General features: G+C 43.1%; 1 protein-coding gene and 1 long non-coding RNA gene across 2 annotated transcripts in view; one reads left to right on the plus strand and one right to left on the minus strand.

The window, feature by feature from the left end:
• The window catches only part of EZH2 (enhancer of zeste 2 polycomb repressive complex 2 subunit), a 75,934-nt gene that overhangs the window by 37,524 nt on the left and 16,566 nt on the right, over positions 1 to 21,844 (minus strand). Inside the window, 3 exon segments of the mRNA XM_036011006.1 lie at positions 3,371 to 3,499; positions 4,068 to 4,121; positions 4,123 to 4,192. Coding sequence (XP_035866899.1) covers positions 3,371 to 3,499; positions 4,068 to 4,121; positions 4,123 to 4,185 — 246 coding nt within the window. The 5' untranslated portion in view covers positions 4,186 to 4,192.
• On the plus strand, positions 4,199 to 5,718 carry LOC118497214. Its single transcript, XR_004899748.1, has 2 exons — positions 4,199 to 5,018; positions 5,104 to 5,718. It is a non-coding gene; the product is annotated as an uncharacterized LOC118497214 (long non-coding RNA).

A 21,844-nucleotide genomic window follows, 5' to 3' on the forward strand; every position in this document is an offset into this window, starting at 1 on the left:
ACAGATGTTGTCTCCAGGTTCAGCTGCAAGAGCTACTTAATCTGAAGTCAGCATCTACAGCAGTCACTTCATTAGACCAGAAAGTAGACTTGTCAGACATTCTTTACTAAAATAACCTAGATATAATCAGTCACTTTAAAACGAAGTGTATGTACCAGTACAGAAAAGAAGAAAGTAGAAGACGTGTGAGAGATGGAAAACTGTCGTTGAATCACCATCATGCCACAAGATTTAAACTGGGGACGGGACGCATAAAGGAGGAGCATACGAAAATGAGCAGTGTCCCAGCACCACTTCCAAGTGCTGAAAGCCAGGGACTGGGTGTCTGGGTCAACACGCAGTCCCAACCCTGCCAGGCCCGCTACTGGGAAAGTCTGCCCAGCAGGCTGACTCTTACTTATCCTCCTGCTTCTAACCTACTTCACACCCCGACTTTTAGAGCCTATAAAAGAAATCAATATATACCTGAGAAGGCTCAAACTGGAGAAAAAAAATGGGTGTATTCTTATCTGAAAAGTAAGGCAATTAGACAGAGATTATTAAGTTCCTTTCTAGCTCTTAAGATTTTATTAGTTATTATGGTAACAGCAAAAAGCTTGTCACAAACTGTATAAACCTTCAATTCCCAAAAGTCAGGGACGATGGCCTGAAAGGAGGTGAGGATGGGGGAGTAAAAGAAAAATCCTCTGAAGCAGACTGGTTATCAAGAGCTGCTCAAAACCAACGTTGCCCGACCAGGCCAGAGCTCCATGCAACAGAAACTGAACTCCTGAGGCTGGGATTACTTCCCTCCTTTCCCCTCCTATTTTGTGAAAATGGTGTTTCTCAACCTGCAAGGGGTACTAAGTTTAGAAAACAGTTTTATTAAAATGCTAATTTCTTCTCACAATCTCTCACATAAATTCACAATAAAAAGTTAGCTTTACATGCAATGATGTTTATCTCCATTTGACGAAATCAAAAAGAAATTTTCAACTCGTAAATATTCATTTGACTATAATTGTATTCTTAAATTTAATACCAAAAATTACATTGTGAGCAACTGAAGTTGTACATAAATAACGAACTTCACTATTTTCTTAATGCATCTGAGCAAAGTGTACTCTTCTGGGCCCACATCAGATCATCAGAGCAAGCAAAACGGGCTGAGCTCTCCTAGGGCTCAGCTTTCTCCTCTGGGGAAAGGCGCAGCCCAGCCACCGTGGAGACCGAGGGGAACGGCCTGCGCACAGTGCCTGCACGGTGCCCAAAGTCGTAGCTGCTAGCTTTTATTATTAATGCAAGCTGGGCTTGTGATAGCATTTTGAGATTTGCAATGGATGGCAAAAATAAGTATTCCATGTGTTTCTACCTTATTTCCCCAAATTTCTAAGATTTATTCCTCCAGGGAGGGGGAAAAAATGAGGATTTTTTTGTCTTTCACCTCAAAATTTTCAAAAGGTCACCAGACAAAACTTTCAGAAGAACTACTAGAAGCCACTTGCTTAACTCTTTCAAGACCATTCTGACTGGCATAGAAAAAAAACCCTTTCACCCTCAGTACATCAATGAACAGTCATGACCTCCGACACGCAGGCCTGGCCTGGCCCAGATGGCGCAGACGTGCTCATGGCATATCATACGTATGCGCACACGTGCTGGTCAGACCTGACAAAACGCATGAATGGCTAAGAACATCCCAAGTCAGGCGTCACCAGTGAGACCGCCCGCCGTCACGATGTCAGCACCAGGGCCGTGTCTGTGGCACCCTGGGCTACTGTGACAGTGCCGACAAGTCCCTGAAGCCAGCGCACCAGAGCCACAGGTCTCAGGCTGGGGCAAAGTAGTGCTTGATTACCACCATGTTACATTAAAAATGGCTACTCGTTCACATGTATTTTAGAACAAATTCCATAGTTTAGGTCAGCAATTTTCAACTTTTTCATGTCATTCCACACATAAACTAATTACTAAAATTCTGCGGCACACCAAAAAATATATATTTTGTGGATTGGACAAAAATAATAGGTATAATTTTGATTCATTCATACTGGACAGCTACTGTTTTGTTGGCTGTAGTCATTTTCTTAACAATCAATCTAAGGGAAAAGAGGTCAACGCCCCTGACTACCTAGTTAGGTATTGTAATTTTTTTAAAAGATTTTATTTATTGTTTAGAGAGAAGGGTAGGGAAGGAGAGAGAGAGGGAGAGAAACATGGGTAAGTGAGAGAAACATCAATAGGCTGCCTCTTGCACACCCCCAACCGGGGACCTAGCCTGCAACCCAGGCCTGTGCCCTGACTAGGAATCGAACTAGTGACCTTTTGGTTCATAGGTTGATGCTCAACCCACTAAGCCACCAGCCAGGGAGGGTACTGAATGTTTTTAAAACTTCTTGTGGCGCACCAGTTGAAAACTGCTAGTTTACACAGGTGCTCAGGTCAACAATTACCTACTCCATAGGGTAATCTAAATTCCAAATCACTTTTTCCCTCTTTCTGCTTAAGCCCATTCAGACAGCATAACATACCCTATGCCAGCTTCCTATATAACACAGGTGCTTAAACAGAAATGCTTTAACATGGGTCTACACTGTTTAAGTGTCCACATTATCTTTCATCTTGTTGCCCCTGTTTTCCTGTTACTGAATCACACAATCTACCACAGACTTATCACCTTCCTTTAAGATTTTTTTGTAGGAATTAATATCTCATTCATTTGGAAATGCTATAGAAAAGGACATTCCAAATCCTCAATACTGAATTTAAAAATTTTTATAGAAGCCCTGGTTGAATGGCTTAGTTGGTTGGAGCATCATCCTGTACACCAAAAGGTTGTAGGTTCGATCCCCAGTCAGGGCATGTATGGGAGGTAACTGATAGATGTTTCTCTTTCTCTCCCTCCCTCTCTCTCTAAAATCAATACACATATCCTAGGGTGACAGCTTTTTAATTCTTATTAAAAGAACGTTAGAATTTAAACAAAATGTGGAAAACTTTGTCTATAAATTTGAAGAAAAAGGAGAGAGTTCTTACAGCATGGCTAACTCATATTAGTGGGGGGAAAAAAGACAAGTGAGTCAGAAAGCCTTGATCTAAATAGTGATCTGATGAGGACATTGAAGAGTATTTAATTAAAAGATACTTTTCAACAACAGTCTTTAAAAATCTAGCAACCTGCCTACTAACAGTGGAAAGTATGTCAAACACTAGAGCTCCCTTACAGGTATTAGCGTTACCTAAGGCAGACATTAATGGTTACACAGGAAGAGAAATGGCAATAAAAAGATGGACATCCAGAAGTCAGTGGCTTTCTCTCAACAAGCAACAGTGTCCCGCCAGCAGACAGCAGAGCGCACCGAGAAGGACCGCAGCGCATGAGTTCACCAACCTCCCTGGTCCCGCGCAATGAGCTCACAGAAGTCAGGATGTGCACGGGCTGGATCCTTCGCTGCTTCCATTCTTGGTTTAAGATCTCCGTTCTTTCCACAATTTTCTGACGATTGGAACTAAACATACTCTTTAAAAAAATGAAGGAGGGGGGAAAATTGTTCATTTTTAGAACATTTGTAATATCTCTACTGCAGGTTAACATCTAGTGATCTTTCAAAAATATCAGGAATATTCCCTCTAATGCATAAAGATTTTTAAGTGAACTGTGGTTTCCCACATTTAAATAATACAAACACACCACACCTATTATTTTATTGCAAATGGGAGAGGAACAGGGAATTATTTCCATCCTCTGCTGACTTCGTATTTTTAAAAAATGACAGTGACTTCAGAAACATAAAACCATGCACAACCCTGTACGTGTGGGCCCGGAGTCCACACATGCGATGCAAAGGTATGCAGAAAAGGCAGTGAATTTCAAGTAGGCTGAAAATCTGTCCCTTATCACTAAAGGTGCGCGGTACAATTTTTATGTTAACACAGATAAGAACCTGAGCTTCCCAGTCTTCACTGATCATAATGTAAATACAGCCTTGGCTGAAAATGTACCATTTCAAATTAAAACTTATCTTTAGGGAGAAAAAAGCTATCTTCAATTGTACAAGCATTTTCACAAAAGACAGGGAAAGTGATACCTTGACTTCGTCAGCTCGCCGGAACCTCTTGAGCTGCCGCAGCCGCATGTACTCAGGACTTCACACGCTTCCGCCAACAAACTGGCCCCTTCTCGGACTTCTTTCCAGTCTGGCCCATGATTATTCTAAAAGCAATGGTTTCATATCAAAATCACTAATCTAACCAGCTGAATACGGTCACTTGTGTTTTAGTCCCCAGCAAACTAACAATAAACAAAAATAATACATAATTGTACTGTAGACATTTGCAGAAGGGTGCTCATTTGATCTGTATGGTTAAATCCTTAAAACATTTCATTCAAAGTACTATAAAGCTTTATTTATCACAACTTTTAAAAGATGTATTTACAAAGATTCCCCACTCCTAGAGACCAGCCATCTCATAGAAACATGATCCCATTACAGGAATTAAGCGTACTATTTAAATAAGCTAGTTTTTAATCTATGGCATCCACACTGTGGAGTGCCACAATGTACAATGACCCTAAGTTTTCATCATTACATCACTGGCAAAGTTGAGTAATATAATTAAAAATGACAAATCTGAAAAAGTAAAATTTACATACAGCACTAAAAGTAGAAACAGTACAACACAAAATAAATGCAAAAATTAAAGTATTCCCCCTAAACAGTCTGAAACTATGATTCTCACCTTAAACACTGTGATAATAAAAGTGTGGATTTTTGCCTCTTGTGCTACGTTTGTTCACACGAGGGGCCCCTCTGCCAGCAAGAAAAAAAGGAATGCGGCCAATGCAAAGTCAAGCCCACTGTCTCGTCTTCAGTCTCAGGCTCTGGGAACCAGCCCGCTCCACTGTGGGGACAACCTACAGTTCACCAGATGCCTCATTCACATTAGAGTCCCCAATTTGAGTCTAAGCAAGTGTCCTCTTCTGGAACATTTTCTTCTCAAACTATTAAACCATACCTGTATCTTCAAAAGATGAGAACGTGGGGAGGGTTGGGTGGGTGGGTTGGGATGGGAGTAAAAGATAGAAAATTGTACTGCAACAACAATTTAAATAATAAAAAAAAGATGAGGACAGTCCTCTGGCAGACGGTGCAGAGGTGCCACATTCAGGAGTTTTGCTTTAATTCCATCAAGAGCAGTGGTAAGCCACTGAGTGTTTTAAGTAAGAGGGGAGGGGAGGTTTCCACCTTGGAAGGGCCAGGTGACTACAAAGCAGGAGGGGAGGTGGAGAAACAGAAGCACAAGGTGAGGCCAGGGTACACTGGACTGCAATACAGTCTCCGGACAAGAGTGGACATCACACTGGTGATGGAAAGAAAAGGAATTCAAGGATTACTCCAGAGAAAACCTGGTGATGATTTAAATGTGGGGGAAGATGACTTTCTGGCTTGAATAATTGAGTGAGGTTTCATTTGCCTACCTGCTCACACAAAACCCTCACGCACAAAGAAAACTGCCTAAGACCAGATTTGGAGAAAGAACCCAAAGGTTAGGGTAACTCTCATTAAGAACACTCACCACCAAACAGTGACAAAGAACGCAAACGGTAGATTATTCAGAGCTGAAAGCAGGACAAAGAAAGCATGTAATACGTGATGATTATGGCCCAAGCAATGAATATCCAAAGATGAATGAAACACAGAACTTGCCCTTTTGGCGCTGATACTCTACCTAAAACAGCCAAAAGAAATTCCAATGTAAGATTTATCTGAGGGGACAATAGTGGACGGACGAGACTGCAGAGGGACGGCAGGAAAGGCGACAACAGAGCCTCACCAGTTGAGAGGGAGCTCAAAGCCCAAGAAAGAAGGACAGAAACTCTGAGGTATGAGCAACACACCTGGAGGTGGGGCTGTCCGCGGCCTGCAGACCCCAAACTCCAAGGTCCGAACAAATGAGAAGAACAAAGAGATTTCTTTTTTTTTAATATATTTTATTGATTATGCTATTACAGTTGTCCCATTCCCCCCTCTTCTCTCCTCTCCACCCTGTACCCCCCTCCCACCCACATTTCCCCCCTTTAGTTCATGTCCATGTGTCATACTTATGAGTTCTTTAGCTTCTACATTTCCCATACTATTCTTGCCCTCCCCCTATCTATTTTCAACCTACATTCTATGCTACTTATTCTCTATACTTTTTCCCCCTTTCTCCTCCTCACACCCCCCTGCTGCTAACCCTCCATGTGCCCTCCATTTCTGTGGTTCTGTTCCTGTTCTAATTGTTTACTTAGTTTCTTTTGGTTTTGCTTTAGGCGTGGTTGTTAATAATTGTGAGTTTGCTGTCCTTTTACTATACATGTCTTCTCTTTATCTTCTTTTCTTAGATAAGTTCCTTTAGCATTTCATAAAATAAGGGCTTGGTGATGATGAACTCCTTTAACTTGACCTTATCTGAGAAGCACTTTATCTGCCCTTCCATTCTAAATGAGAGCTTTGCTGGATAGAGCAATCTGGGATGTAGGTCCTTGTCTTTCATGACTTGGAATATTTCTCTCCAGCCCCTTCTTGCCTGTAAGGTCTCTTTGGAGAAATCAGCTGATAGTCTGATGGGAACTCCTTTGTAGGTGACTGTCCCCTTATCTCTTGCTGCTTCTAGGATTCTCTCCTTCGTTTTTACCTTGGCTAATGTAATGATGATGTGCCTTGATGTGTTTCTTCTTGGGTCCAACTTCTTTGGGGCTCTCTGAGCTTCTTGGATTTCTTGGAAGACTGTTCCCTTTGCCAGATTGGGGAAGTTCTCCTTTATTATTTGTTCAAATACGTGCTCAATCTGTTGCTCTCCCCCTTCCAATTCTGGTATCCCTATAATTCGGATATTGGAACGTTTAAAGGTGTCTTGGATGCTCTTAATCTTTTCCTCGATTTTTTGAATTCTTATTTCATCATGCTTTCCTGCTTGGTTGATTCTATCTTCCTTCTGGTTCACTGTATTGTTTTGAGACTCAGATTCCTTCCTTTCAGTATTGGCTCTCCTCTGTGTATCTTCCTGCATCTCTTTTATGGTTCCTTTCATCTAAATTGCGCCCAAAATCAACCAGTTCCGTGAGCTTTCTGATCACCAGTGTTTTGAACTGCGCATCTGATAGATTGGCTATTTCTTGGTCGCTCAAAAGGATGAGTCCTAGGGGACTGATCTGCTCTGTTGAAAACATATTTTTCCCGTCTCTCCTTTTTTTTTTTTTTTGGTCTGGTCGCTCTTGTTACGGTGGGGGGAGGAGCCTTAGGTGCTCACTGGGGCTGGGCATCCCCAGTCGCTAGATTGTGACGTTATATGTGGGGGTGGGGCAGAAGCGGGAGAAAACAATGGCGATAGTTCCGTTCTCCTGGACTCAGACCCTTGTCTGGGCTCCCGGGCTGCGAGCTCTGCCCTGGTCCACAATCGCTACCCCTCTGGGTCTGCCAGCCGCAGCTTGTGTACTCAGGGATCGCCGCTGCGTTCTTGCGCCCCAATGGCTGTCTCGCTGATTTCGCGCCAAACTTTCCCGACCTCCGTGCGTCGCCACCCCGCGCCCGCCCCGCGCCCGCTCCGCCCGCCCGCACCCGCCCGGCTCGTCTTCTCCTACCAGTCCAGATGAACATGTCTACTTCAACTTCTTGGCTGCCCGACTTCCATTCAGATAAATCCTCTGCCGGATCTGGGCATTATTCTGACTGTAAATTATTGTTGTAAATTATTGTTGTTCTAATCTTGGTTGTGCGAGGAGGTACAGTGCGTCCACCTATTCCTCCATCTTCCCGGAAGTACAAAGAGATTTCAGAATCTGAGATAAACACAGTTAAATGAGGTCACAGACAGGAGGACTCCCGTGAACAGTGAAGAATGTGGCCTTGCCCGGGGGTGCTGAAGTGGAACAAAGGTAGCAGTCCTTAGAACTGAGAAGACAATGACTGTCTCTGAGGGAAAGCGGGGAAGTCAGGAGGGAAGAAGAAAGCCATAAAGATGAGGAAGAGAGCAAAAGACACCAAAATTAAGAAGAAATTGCCCTCCAGCTAGTATGGCTCAGTGACTAGGGTGCTGGCCTGTGACGCAAGAGGTCGCTGGTTCTATTCCCAGGCGGGGCACAAGCCCGGGATGTGAGTAGGGGCCCCAGGTAGGGGCTGTGAGAGGCAACCACCCATTGATGTTTCTCTCCCTCTCTTTCTCCCTCCCTTCCCCTCTGTCAGAAAACAAATAAATCTTTAAAAGAAGAAGAAATTGGAGCTTCCTTAAAAAACGATTTTGTGGCAACTGTTTGCATTCAATAATGCTAGTTAACAGAGGAGCTCAAGTAAAACTATGCAAATTACTTTAGACATTTAACACTTCAAAGGCCTAGAAAGTAGAAAAAAAAGGAACCTGATAAAAAGTGATTATCTGTTGCTTCATTAGCTCATAAACTATTTCACATCGATCTGCCACCTTGACAAATTCTTGATCCTTGGAGGCAACACCCAATAACCTACAGCACGGCATGAGTTCTCACCAATGTCCCACGCGGGTGCTGTCCCAGTTCTTCCCGGCGGGCACAGGAGCTCTGCCTTGGGAAAGCGGTCTCACTAACTAGCACTACGTGTTTCTGCACCGGAGCCCTCCTTGTCCGACATTCTGGAGCGACTTCACCCTGTCTCCACCTCAGTTATGATTCAGTGTGTCACAACAACAGTCTCTGAACAAGTTTAACTAAACTAAACAAGCTGTGCGATCAGCAACAGAACATTTCAAAACTGAGCCTAGAATCAACCTCTCTTGAAAGAGGGCAAATACGGATAAATTTCCACATTTACAGAGTTCACAAAGCTCTTCCAAACAAAGTACATGAGTGGAGGTTTTAGTCTACAGGATGAGCCTATAATTGCACAACTCAATTGCACAACTGAGAGAAAATGAAGAAAATCAGAGTAATTCATTTAGGAGAAATTATCAAAAATATGATCTAAGAAATAACTCTAGAAGTGCCCAGACTGTTCTTTGGAAGTAGGGAATGACCAGCAGATCTGTGAAGAATAGAACATGAGGCTCCATTTCGAAGACTGTTGTACAAAGAACAAACTCTCTCCTGCTATCGTAGCATTTATGTTAAAATCACATTTTCGTGTTCTTCGCTCCACTTCACCCCCACATGATTCTTCAGTAGCAAGACCCATTTTTACTAATTTATGAAGCCCCAGGGCCTGGCTGTGTGCTTGGCAGAGCAGACTTTAAAGCAAGCGCACAGACAGGTTTGTTAGTGTGCACCAATCACGAGGAGCTCGTCAGGTCCGCCTGAGTCCCGGGTGTGACAAGGAAGGGTGGCCTTCCTTGACCATGCCTGCACATGGAAAATGGTCAGCTGTGCCCGTGTCACCCAACCCCTGAAGAGATGAGTCTCAGGAGCAACAGAACCCCGCGGTCCCTCTGCCTTGCCAATCGAGTCCCGAGCACAAATCTGGAGCTTCTTGAATGTCTTTCTAAGACAGCTGGTAGTGCCTCAAAACCACCCCATTCACACAACAGGGACGACGCCCCTCCCTCAAAGCTGGTGGCGTGCAGACCTGCCCAGCTGCACACCTGTCAGGTCATTGGCCTTCAGACGCAGGCTGCCCTCAGACCCCAGTCGGGGTTCTGATTCCGTTTTCCATCACACCATAGCCAAGTATTGAGATATAGCTCTGACTATGCATGTATTAGCAAAAAGAAACCTTTATTGAAATGACTTACCACTAAATGGAAAGGAATTTGTGAACACACCCAATTTTCAAATTTCTCAATCACAAGACTTATTTTGTTTCTTAAGTGAAATAAATAGCACTAGTATGGTCTTTATCCAGGACATGAAAACACCTTCTCTTATTCAAAACAGATCATGGTACAAGCCCGAGTCACTGAAACAAGATCCATACAGTGAAACCAAAACAAGAGTTATGGTATATTTCAAAGGGCAAACCAGATTACAGCAGATGACCATCAAAACCTTAACATAATGAAGTAAAGCCTTATGGAATTACAAAATAAATAAAATTAAGAAAAATTATATAGCCCGGCCCATGTGGCCCAGTTGGTTGGAGCATCGTCCCATGCACTGAAAGGTCGTGGACTCAATTCCCAGTCAAGGCACATACATACCTAGGTTGTGGGTTCAATCCCCAGTTGGGGCGTGTGCAGGAGGCAACCAACCAATGTTTCTCTCACATCAATGTTTCTCTTTCTCTCTTCCTTTCTCTCTGGAATCAATAAAAAACTTTTTTTAAGTTAAGTTAAAAAAAAAAAAAAAAGCCCTGGCTGGTGTGGCTCAGTGGCTCTTTAAAAAAAAATGAAAAGAAAAGGCAAACTTATACAGTCTAGAGCCTGTGTTATTTATCAAACTCTAACCAACTCTAATACACCAACACCACATCCTTGTAACCTAGTTCTGCCCCACTAGAGCAGACACGGGTGGTTCTGCCACCCTCTGGGGACTTCCCACCACCCCCTCTGAGGACCACCACTGCCACAGGGAGGAAGCCTGGGGTCCCGGCCTGGCCAAGGCCCACTGCTCCCTGCAGAGTCACCAGTACCATGCTGTACACATGACCAGAAGTGGTCCAGCCACAGTGAGAATCTCAGAAGGGTCCCTGGAACATGAAGGCAAGAATGCTCATTTTCCCACTTAGATGTAAACCTGGAAAAAACATGTTGTTCTGAGGATGGCTGGAAGCCAACTCGTAAACACAGGGGAAGAGCCAGCAAAGACAGAGTCAACGACAGAGAAAGAAAATACCCAAGAAATGGACTCTCATCCCATCTCTCAGTCCTGAAGCAGGCACGCTTTGCTAAACCAACTCCAGAACAGTTCAGTCAGGTGAGCCAAGTAATCCCCCCCTTTGTGCTGAAACCAGTTTGGATGAGGTGCTCTGGCACTTGAAATACAGAAGAGTCTGAGATCTAGTCTTAGTACTGAGATTATATGTACAACAAAACCTGAAAGGACAGAAGGCGGGTTCTCATCATCAGTGGCATCATGAGAAGCAGCAGTTACACATGGGGCGGCTCTGCCCTCCGCAACAGGAAAGAGCTTCCTCCACCCTCCCAAGTATCTACAACCCTGGTGCTGTGGCCAAGACACAGCTTGCTACCTCTCAGGTGACAGGGCCGCACAGCCCCAAGAATCAGCAATCTTCTCTGTCAGGTCCAGCCCCAGCCCACTTGAGATGGCCTTCACCCTAAGAAGACATTCCTGCCCCTTCTTAGTAAGCTGCCAATGACTGAGGGGTTTTTTTTTGTTGTTTTTTAAGTTTCCTGGGCATTTTTTCAGGGCCCTTGATGTCTTTCTTTAAAGGTTCCTAATTCCTAAAGGATTTGCCAAACCAAGGCATTAGCCATCTCTCTAGTCTTGCTGAGCCCTGTTCCTACTTATCGGAAGAAAACTAAGCAATAAATTGCATGTACTCCTTATCCTTCCCAAATAAATTAACAGCATTCATTCTGACTCTTAACTGAATACCACACTAAATAAGGTCAAATCCAAACCCAACAAAATTTAAGTATACAATTGCAATATGCTTGATGTCCTTTTCTGACTAAAATGTCTTACTTCACAACAAGACTGTCCTAAAATTGCCTATTTTGGAAAGTTACCCGTCTTCAATAGTGCTTTTTATGTTTAAAATTCTTTGAGAACATCTGTTAGTCTCATTTAACAATTTCATTTATTTTTTAAGTAAAAATCCACTGCTTTAATAACTCTAAAGTAAATTAATAGTCAACAGATTTTGTAGGTAAAGATAAGAGAATATAAAGAGAACCTAGACAGACATAGAGATGTAACTTTTGGTGAGAGACAAAAATTAATTACTTAGGAGAAGTAGATCTTATGAGCGAAGGAAAATATACAACACCTACACCCCACGAAAAGGGAGACTGTGAGTGAGCGAGGACTCAGAGAGGCAGATGCAGAAGCCACCGCACTGCACCCTGCACCACACCCTGCACTCGGGACTCAACAAGTTCATGGGGCCCAAGAGTGCTACGAGGATTCCCAGGCCGGGCAACGCTCTAGCTCAGAGAGGGAAGAGAGCCACCATGATTAGTAACTGGCTGCTAGGAACACGGGACAGAAAGCGTGAGAAACAGCACTCCCCATTCCAAACTCAGTTCAACAATAAACGAGCAAGTTGACAGCAAATTCTAAGTCCTATTAAATTCTAAATCATATCCACTCTTAAACAAAAGACAAGAGCACAGGCAGACTCCAAACCCAGCCTTTCTGGGTTCAGACCCCAGGTCTCCCACATACCAGCTGTTCGTGAACTTGGCCAAGTTACTAAACATCTTTGTGCCTCTCTCCCCTCACGAAAAAGAGATTACCACAAGAGTATCTACCTCACAGAGGTGTTATGAGAAACAAATTTATGTAAGATGCACAGGACAGTGCCATAATATTGGCTACAAACTACACAAATCGCAGAAGAATACAATAGGAATTATAACATTCACATAAAAAAAGTTAAGTTAGACAATAATCCAGTGTGAAAAGCCATTTTTAAAAACTTTAGACTGTATGCAAATACAAACAAAGACGGATGTCAATGGACCTCGGAAAGGCCTGGACAGAAAGGCAGGCAGACTATACCATAAATCTAACTATATTAGAACTTTATGAGACAGCCTCATGGAACAGCGTGAAAAAGGAGCCTCCCCTAGGCAACCTTTAAAAATCTGCGTTTGGACTGGATAGAGGAAAGCTAAAAATAAAAACAGCCCTGGCTGGTGTGACTCAGTGGAATGAGCACCGGCCTGCGAATTGAAAGGTCACTGGTTCAATTCCCAGTCAGGGAATATGCCTGGGTTGCGCCATTGGGGGCATGTGAGAGGCAACTGCTCAATGTATCTCTCACATGTTTCTCTCCCTCTTTCTCACTCCCATCCCTCTCTATAAAGATAAATAAATAATTTTTTAAAAAAGAAAAAAAGAACTATGCATCAACACTGTACTCTAGTTGTTAAATTTCTCACACGGGTTCCAATTACAAATAAGCAAGGGGTGGAGATGGACTAGAGTCAGAGATATCTGTATGAACTCATTTATTTTAAGACATGTGCACCCAAGTTCAGACACTACAGACACGCACCATACACGTGGCTCGGCAGACATATGTTTACTTCCAGGCTCCGTTCACAGAGGGCCTAGAAGCAGGGACACTACAGGAGCACACCCAGCACCCGTATCTTTTGTTCTAAATACCATCCTCCGGTGCAAGGAAGCAGAGCAGTAAAAAAATGGCTGGTTCTAGGGCTGGGACAGGGCAAAAACAACAGCCTGTAGCGGAAAGTAAGGAATTACTCCAAAGAGGAAGGGAAGGGAATGTGTCACAGGCAACGACCAGATACTGAGGGAACAACTCCCCATGGCCAAAGCCTGAATAATATGAACAGCAAAATAAATCACAATGGTATTTTAAAACCAAATTAATAAAATTAAGTATCCGTGAGTCTGTGATGTAATACATGATTAAACGACTAAGCAAATGGAGAAGAAGAGACAAGTCTCCCTCACAGGGAACTCCAGCAGCATAGTGCGTGCGGACGCCCCCTAACCTGGCAGGTGGCACTCTACTCCCTTCCCCAGGAGGGCACACTAGGCTCAGTGAGCTGCTCCCAACAGTAAATAGTGTCACGGGGAGAAACCCAGAGGACACCGCTGGCCAAGTAGTCAAGGTTAAAGCGTCAGTGATAAGGGCTGTCACTGTCACGTGCCCCCGATAAACCTCGTAAGCCATAACCTCAGTCTAATCGCACTAAAACCACCAGCCCAGGCCAAACTGAAGGGCATTTCTACAAAACATCTGACCAGTACTGCTCAGAACTATCAAGGTCACAAAAAGGAAAGACAGAAACTGTCATAGATAGGAAGAGACTAAGGGAACAATGAAATGCAATTGGTGTCTTGGACTGGATCCTAGAACAGAAAAGAAAAAAACTGGTAAAATCCGAATGAAATCTCTGGTTTAGTTAACTGTAACATACTAACATTGGTTTCTTAATTTTGACAAATGTACCATGATTATAGAAAACTAAAATTATTCAAAAATAGTCTTTTTGAAGAGAATCACAAGTTACACAATAACCATTATGTAAAGACATCCTTTTCTAAATGACAACCACTTTTTAAAATAATAAACAGAACAGAAATATATTTGAAAAAGTTAAAATGCTTTACAGAATGTTAAATAGAAGGGAAACTGTGCAGATCAGAATGATTTAAAAACGTGAGGTTAGAAATGCCCCAGCTGGGAGGCAGCAGTAAGCACTTAGCACAGGAAAGAGCATCTGAACTGGCATCTGAGTAGAGAGAGGTGCTAATACCCATTCAGTCATCCAATCAGTATTTGCTGAACATCTAATACATGGTAGGCACTATTATTGAAACTGAAGACTTAGCAATAAATACAACAACCAAGAATCTGTGACCTCGTAGAACTTAAAATCTGCTTGAAAGGGAACAATCAAAATAAAAAGTGTTTCACACGTAAGATGGAGTTGAGTGCCAAGGAAAGACAGGTAAGTGAGGAGGCAAGGCAGGTACGGGAAGGCTGGCAAACAGGAGACTGTGCTGAGCCACTCAGGACCCGGTGCGTGTCGCAAAGCCAGGGGGTGCGTGTCGCAAAGCCAGGGGGAGGATGGATGCCGAGACCCCACCAACGTGTACTTCGTTAACAGGTTTGTTAACAGCAAACCCGAAGTGAAGTATGCAATAAAATATTTTCTAGTAAAGATTCCGAAAGTGATCGGATTATCTATCTGACACAGACTTCCATAACTCCACAAGGCTCCAGTGAGCAGCACTTTTACAGAATATTCAACTGCCATTAAAACTCACATTCAAGGGATTGCTAGGTGTCAACTGTCCAGGTTAACTACTGGGTTGGCCAAAAAGTATATGGCTTTTTCTGTAAAATAAAAGACACATTTTTCACTTTCACCAATAACTTTATTGATTTGGATATTTTGAGTATGTCGGCTGTCTCCCACTATTGGCTTCTAGTGGGTAGAGGCCAGGGGTGCTGCTAAACATCTTCCAATGCATAAGACAGCCCCACAGTGAAGAATTATTTGGCCAAAGTGTCAATAATACCAAAAAACTTTGCAAACCACTTCTGACACATTCAGTCGGTCACAGCACCTTCTCCATACACTGCACAAATCTTTTATTGAGTTGTGTTTTTATCTTTCTTGAAATAATAAAGCATAATATACTGAACATGTCACTTATTTTCTTCCATCTTCAATATTAAAATGGCTGCACAAAAATTCAACAATTTTGATTTAATGCATGCTGGTATGACAGCTGTCACAATACACTATCGAAATTGTTCTGAATGAAGTTAAAGACAACTAAGCGCTACTAAAGCCATCGTATGGAAAAAAACTAAATGAACTTTTTGGCCAACCCAATGCTACTACATCTGATTATCCTGAACAAATAAAGACTAAAAGGTAACATGATTTTATAAAATATATTTATGCTAATAGCCATTCTCTATGTGAGTACTGTTAAACCAAATTAAAGAAATATAATAAAACTGGTCCTGAGACTGCCATGCGATTCTGTAAGCTCTAATGTCAACTACCCAGTTTTCACAAATAGCATCATTAAATATGTGTTGCCGATTTGATTGTGTTTAATTTGTAACGCTGCTTTGGTTTTACACTTACAGGTGTAAAGAGTTTACACCTGTACATTTTTAGGGAACATATTTAATAAAATAAAGTCAAGTCAACCCTGAAGTTCCATTCAACACTCAAGTTGAAAAAACCATGTTATAAAAAACTGAAGTACTGAAATAATTCAGGAATAAAGTGATAAGAGTTCTGACTGGGTTGATGGCAGTGTGAATGGAGAAAAGGGATGGCAAGGATAACCTCAAATTAAAATGTGAGATGGCCCTTGCCAAGTAGCTCAGTTGGTTGGGGCCTCATCTAGATGCACCAACGTTGTGGGTTTGAGCCTGGTCAGGGCACATGCTGAAATCAATCAATGAATTCATGAATGGGTGGAGTGACAGATCGATGTTTATGTTTCTCTCTGTCTCTTTCCCCACCCCTTCCTCTCTAAAATTTAAAAAAAAAAAAATTAAAGCCAGATGTACTCATACAAGAGACAAAAAAAACTTTTCTTGATGACAAGAAACTTGACACCGATGGTCCAGACTGGAACGTCCCTCACACGCAGTCCCCAGCACAGACAGACAGACGGGTGGGGCTGGAGCACCATCCACCACTCTGGGACAGTCTGCTCAGGACTCCTTTAGCCTATATGGGCTCCATCTATCGATATTTGGCATATTGGAAATTAAAAACAAAAATTCTTAAAACATTAACTCATTTAAAAACATCGCCAGCCAATTATGTTAATACAAATAACAGATTTTTAAAATTATTTTCCTTCTTAAAAATATCAGTGAGTGACATTGTTCTACATTTTTGACAATTTCTTCAATATCTGTTTTAGTAGAAGACAGCTGGATTTTCCTATCTGCTTCAGCATTCAATCTGCTCCAACATGTTGTTTTGGCTAAAGAATATGAAGGAAATCTATTCTCAAACAGATATCTAGCAAAAATGGGAAGAATATTTGACAGCCTTTTCAGGGTAACTGTGGATCTACCTCAGGCTTTGATGTTACACCAACACTGTTCTATGAAAAAGTGGCTAGTTGACCTCGAAAATGAATTTCATAGGTGCTTTTCCAAGACAACAACTACTTTTCTATAAACAACAGCAGTTTCTTGAAAGACCAGCTACATCTGAAACTGTATCAAATAAGCTTTCCTACTCTGCTCCATTCAAGTTCATTGGCCTTATTAACTTTAAATGGATCTTCGACCCATGCATGACTCGGTATCATTCCTCATTTGGAAAATACTGGCCCACTGAATCATGCAGATTTTCTAGAAGCAGACATATTTCAAAACATTGTATTTATTAAACCCACTGATCTCCTCATAAGTCTTTAAGTATTTACTGGGAAGCTGTCCAGCTCACAGTGACAGATACAAGTTTTCCAAAAATTCTAAGTTTTGTCTGAAAGCTTAAATGTTATCAGCAAGACAAAGGTCACTTGTTTCCCTTGAAGTGACAGGTTCACTTTGTCGAAAAATCTTTCCCAAATACCCAAGCCTGAATAATCACAGTTCGTCTGCCCGCCCCTTTTAAGTAAAAATGGTGTTCTCTGAGGAAAAAGCAGCTAGTGTAGCTTGCCACTTAATTGCCTAAGTGCTTTTGCTAGAGAATCGTCATACTTTGGGGTATGAAGTACAAATGCCTTATGTATATTTCCATCTTGCACAGAATGTTAAAAATGTTTGCACTCAGGATTGTGTTAATAAAATCAATAACTTTTATCACTTTATCAAGGACAATCTCCAGTAAAAATGTCTTTTTTTACTCTAAGTGCTAAGGTGTCAACTGGTTTTACACACCATTCCTTTCTTATTTGTGTATATGTCAACACAGTAAAAAACAAAATTAAAGCAAATAACATCTTAGTATTATTTCAAAAATAGTTCTAACATCACAGACCCCCTGAGGTCCACAGACCACACTTTAAGTCCAGCTGCCACAAGTTTATCCAGAACCGTATGAATCAAAAACCACAACAATACTCTGCACTTTTTCCAGTTGCCTAGCGGAGAGCCTAGAACAGGCAATATAGTAAAATTATATATTTTTAAGACGTAAGAATGAAAGCCTAGAAACCACCAATCTTGCAACTAAAAAAGTAAAAAAGGAAACAAAAGTCTACATGAAGAATATTTAAGGAGGGATACTTCGCTCTGTCAAGCTACAGAATCCAAATGATAGTCTGCCCTGCATGCGTGCCAAACTAAGAGACTAATGTCTGACAAAACTTGTCTCACGCACCCTGCTTGCTGCACCCATCCGTCCGCCCTTCGCCACTGACTGTCAGATCTCACCAACAGTCACAGCCACTCCTCCGACTCTCTGCTGCCTGAACCCGCCCCATCCTACCCACCAGCTCCCCAGAGACTTACAATTCACCCTATCCCCATGGAGGAAAGCTAAACTGCATTCTTGTTCCAGGGGCCCTTCGCTTCCTAGAATGCCTATTTTTATTTAAAAAGAAGGAAAAGGACAAAAAACACACAAGCTCACAAGTGAGGGACCCAAACATTCCCAAATGACTTGCAAAACGCTGGAAGAAACTTCTGAAACTTCGGTTTGAAGGACTTGGAAAGCCAGGAATAGAGTTATTATCAACCAGTCAATAAGAATTTATGGAGCATTCAAAAAATGCTAAATCCTCTGAGAGAGACAATGGTGAAAGATACAACAGGCGACTTAAGTGACTAAACTTTAGTGGGTCACTTGTACATGTGACTACAGAGGAGAAAGTATTATGAACAGCAGTTGTTTTCATGGAGTATTTAGGAAATAGATGTGGCCGTGACTAGTAACAAGGAAAAAAATAGAGATCATATTTTAGCCCTGGTTTAAGTAGTGCTAAAAAGCACAATAGTGTTAAAAGGCACAGGAACATTACAAATATGTGGCAATCTTAGCTGAATGATAGACATTAACTCGACTGTTTCAGCTACAGTGAATAGATTGCATTAAGATATTTTCCACAAAAATAAGACCTCTTTCCTCCTCCCAACAGAAGAGTAAACTAAACTCACAAGTTCACCAGAGTCTATTGACCAGCACTCCTGTGTTTATTGCAGTTATATCGGATTTACAAAAACAAGTTCAAGAAAAGAAATGGCCATATAAATTTATGCCAACTGGAGAAGCGATCGATCACAAATGTTTTAAAGAATCTGCTTGAAGAAATATAAAACAGGTTAACTAAACTGACTTCTAGAGGTTCAAGTTTTCTTTGAAAACTATGCTAACCTATTTAATAAGCTAACTCCTCTCATTTTGTTAGAAATGTACTCAGTTTACTGAGACACTGTTGGAAGAGAAATAGAACAAACAATTATGAACCAGAAGAAACTAAAACTATGATCTATAACTCATTACAATTCAAGGATGAGCCATGAGATGCATATTATTTCTTTAGCACTCCACTTGACACAAGCAAACGTAATGAAAAGGTAGGTAAGTCCAGTGACAGATATTCTTCCTCCTAGGAAGTCTATTTTAAATCTTAGACCTCAAGTAAGCCAACATCTAACACAAATTTAACAACACACATTGAACAAAATTCTAAGAGAGTCTGGGTTTCAGTAAAAACAAGGAGTCTGCCACTACTCCAGCCAATCAGTGTGTGCATGTGAGCGTGAGCTAGGCGACAGGGATCTGCTGTTCCTACAACCTGCTCAGCGTGTCTTTCACTGCATTTAGCAACTCAGAGCAATTCTAGTGCTAAACAATGAGCATTTTTCATACATCCTTGGCCCAAGCACAAACCAACGACTCTGTTCAACTGAACAGTGGTCTGTTCTCCTACTGATAGAGTAGACAGGTAGGCAGACATGAGCAGAGCAGGAAAGACAGGCCAGGTATAAAATGTCACCCGAGCGGAAAGTCCCAGGTGCCTGGCAGTGGGCAAAACTAGAGAAAACAACTATTATAGGCTAGGACTTGCCCCCAGGATGACTCTTCCTCCCCCAGCATGTCATTAGTCATTAGGTTTAGACCCCCTTAGAGGACAAACAAGGGGGCAGAGAACAGCCTCATACAACTCCCAGGCAATAACAGGAGGCCAACATGGACAGCACAGACTGACAGGTCAGCTGCAAGGAGTAGTCAGCCCCTCCCAGCTACAAGAAGCCCTTGCCGACATCCCAGGGTAGCTCTTACATCACTGCAAACTTCTGTTGCCATGACTCGGTTGTCTCTGTGTCTTCCCAGGAGAGTGGTCTTCTAAAGTGTGCCTGCATCTTCCTTCTCCAGGCGAGTATCCTCCCTTCCTCTTTCCTAGACTCTAGGGGTCCCCATGAGACTTGCACCAGACAGAGCAGCAGTGAGCTGCGGCAGCTCATCCCGGGCTAGCCCCTGAGCATGTCTGTGCGGGCTCTTCCTTTGCTTCTGTACTTACTTCTGAGTCCACACCGTCGAGCGTGGCTCACTCCTGCCTCTTTGTGCACTCAGTTTCCTTTCTCGAGACCTACGACCAGGGAAGCCATGAACAGCAGCTGTTCGTTAGTTGCTTTCTGAGTCTGAACAAAACCTTTTGCCAGACAAATGAGAGCCTGAATTCATTGTGCTCCGAAAGTCAGGGGCACTTCCTCCCTCCAGCTCACATTCCGGGTATGCTTAGGTGACTGAGAACCTATGTGGAGGTGTCAGAGGGCATCCCTCACCAGGAGCAGGAGCCCCCAGGGAATTCCATCACAGCTGTAATTAGATAATTGACTTGTCTGGGGACTGGCACACAAAAGCTGGTTACCTAGCGTGAGCCTTCTTGGCATTATTAGACAGCCAGAGAGAGAAACTGAGGCACGTAAGAGGGTTAAAGCTACTCAGGAGGTGACAGCCCCAAGGAGCTCAACCCGAAAGCAGCACACTCAATCCACTACACAACATCCCTAGAAATCTGTTCAGACTCCATAGACCTCAAAGTGAGACACCATGCCTGCAAGGCCAAAAACTCGCACCTCCTCCCTGGCTCCATCTCTCTTCCCATGTCTTTACCGATCCTTCTTTCACACACATCCCAGCCTCTCGACCTCTGGGCTCAAGATACACACCCACCACTTTCTCTCTGTGCACCTCCAGGTTTCCTCTGACAATAGGAGCTCTCGGATCCCCCCGTCCTATCTGTTCCTGGGGTCCTACTGTATGTGCCTCACCTCTTAGCACTGCGAGCCCTCAGGGCATCTCCCAAGGTCCACGTCTTTACTACCTGGTCTCCTAACTCAAACGCCGGCCAATGGCCTGATTGACCCTCAATGCCGTGGTAAGCATTAGCATGAGTCTGGCTGACAAGCCCTGCTTCTGGTCTACCGTACCTTCAGGACACCCTCTCTTGTTGGCTTCTTCAGCACTTCATCCATCTCCCACATGTTTCTTTCCTTGGACCAACTGGTCTTCCACCAATTTCCCTCTATAACCAGTTCCCACTTTGGCATGGGGCAAACTTTCCCTGCATCCTGTCGTATCCAGAGACACCCAGCAATTTGTGATCTTCCTAGAGTAGGCTGACGGGACTCACCCCCACAGCCAGGCTCCTGCCTCCATCTGGCCAGCCCAGCTATGTATGTGGGTCAGCAGGGATCTTCCCTGATCCCTCCCAGGTACCCGCCCCCGTCTTTTAAAACACCCTTTCTGCATACTCCCTTAAGACCCCTGAGACCAGAAAAGGGGCCACCCTCAGCAACTCCTACACTCCTCTAATCATCTTTGCATTATTGAGTTCCATGAGAGCCTTAGGGACAGCTGGCCAAGGACCCTATCTTTTTTCCCTAGGAGTGACTGCCCTCTCCCTACTAGGGGTGCTGGGAACATGAAAGGCCACTAGCTTGACTACTGAAGACCAGAGTTACAGGATGAGTTTTTCACCTGAGGTGACAGAGCTATTAGGCATTCCTCCTACAAAAAGACATAAAGGGGAGGGGGGACCTCCAGCAGGCCAGCTAGGGTAGGGAGCATCAAGTGAGGAACACCTCACTTGAGGTACAGACCACACTCATTATCAGTGACACAAGCAAACGTAATGAAAACGTAGTATGGAGCTAAGGCCACCTGTCTGAGTGCAGTCAAACATCAGAGTTCCTACAGCTACCACTTGCGACCACTGGTAAGGCTGCCCTCAGAGCACAGGTTAAGTGCTCTACACCCTGGGTAGCTCATGGGTGCCAGCGTGCAGGGTACCCACCCTACTCTACTTCAGAATAGCCCA

This window comes from Phyllostomus discolor, chromosome 10 (assembly GCF_004126475.2).
Source record: "Phyllostomus discolor isolate MPI-MPIP mPhyDis1 chromosome 10, mPhyDis1.pri.v3, whole genome shotgun sequence".
Classification (NCBI taxonomy): domain Eukaryota; kingdom Metazoa; phylum Chordata; class Mammalia; order Chiroptera; family Phyllostomidae; genus Phyllostomus; species Phyllostomus discolor.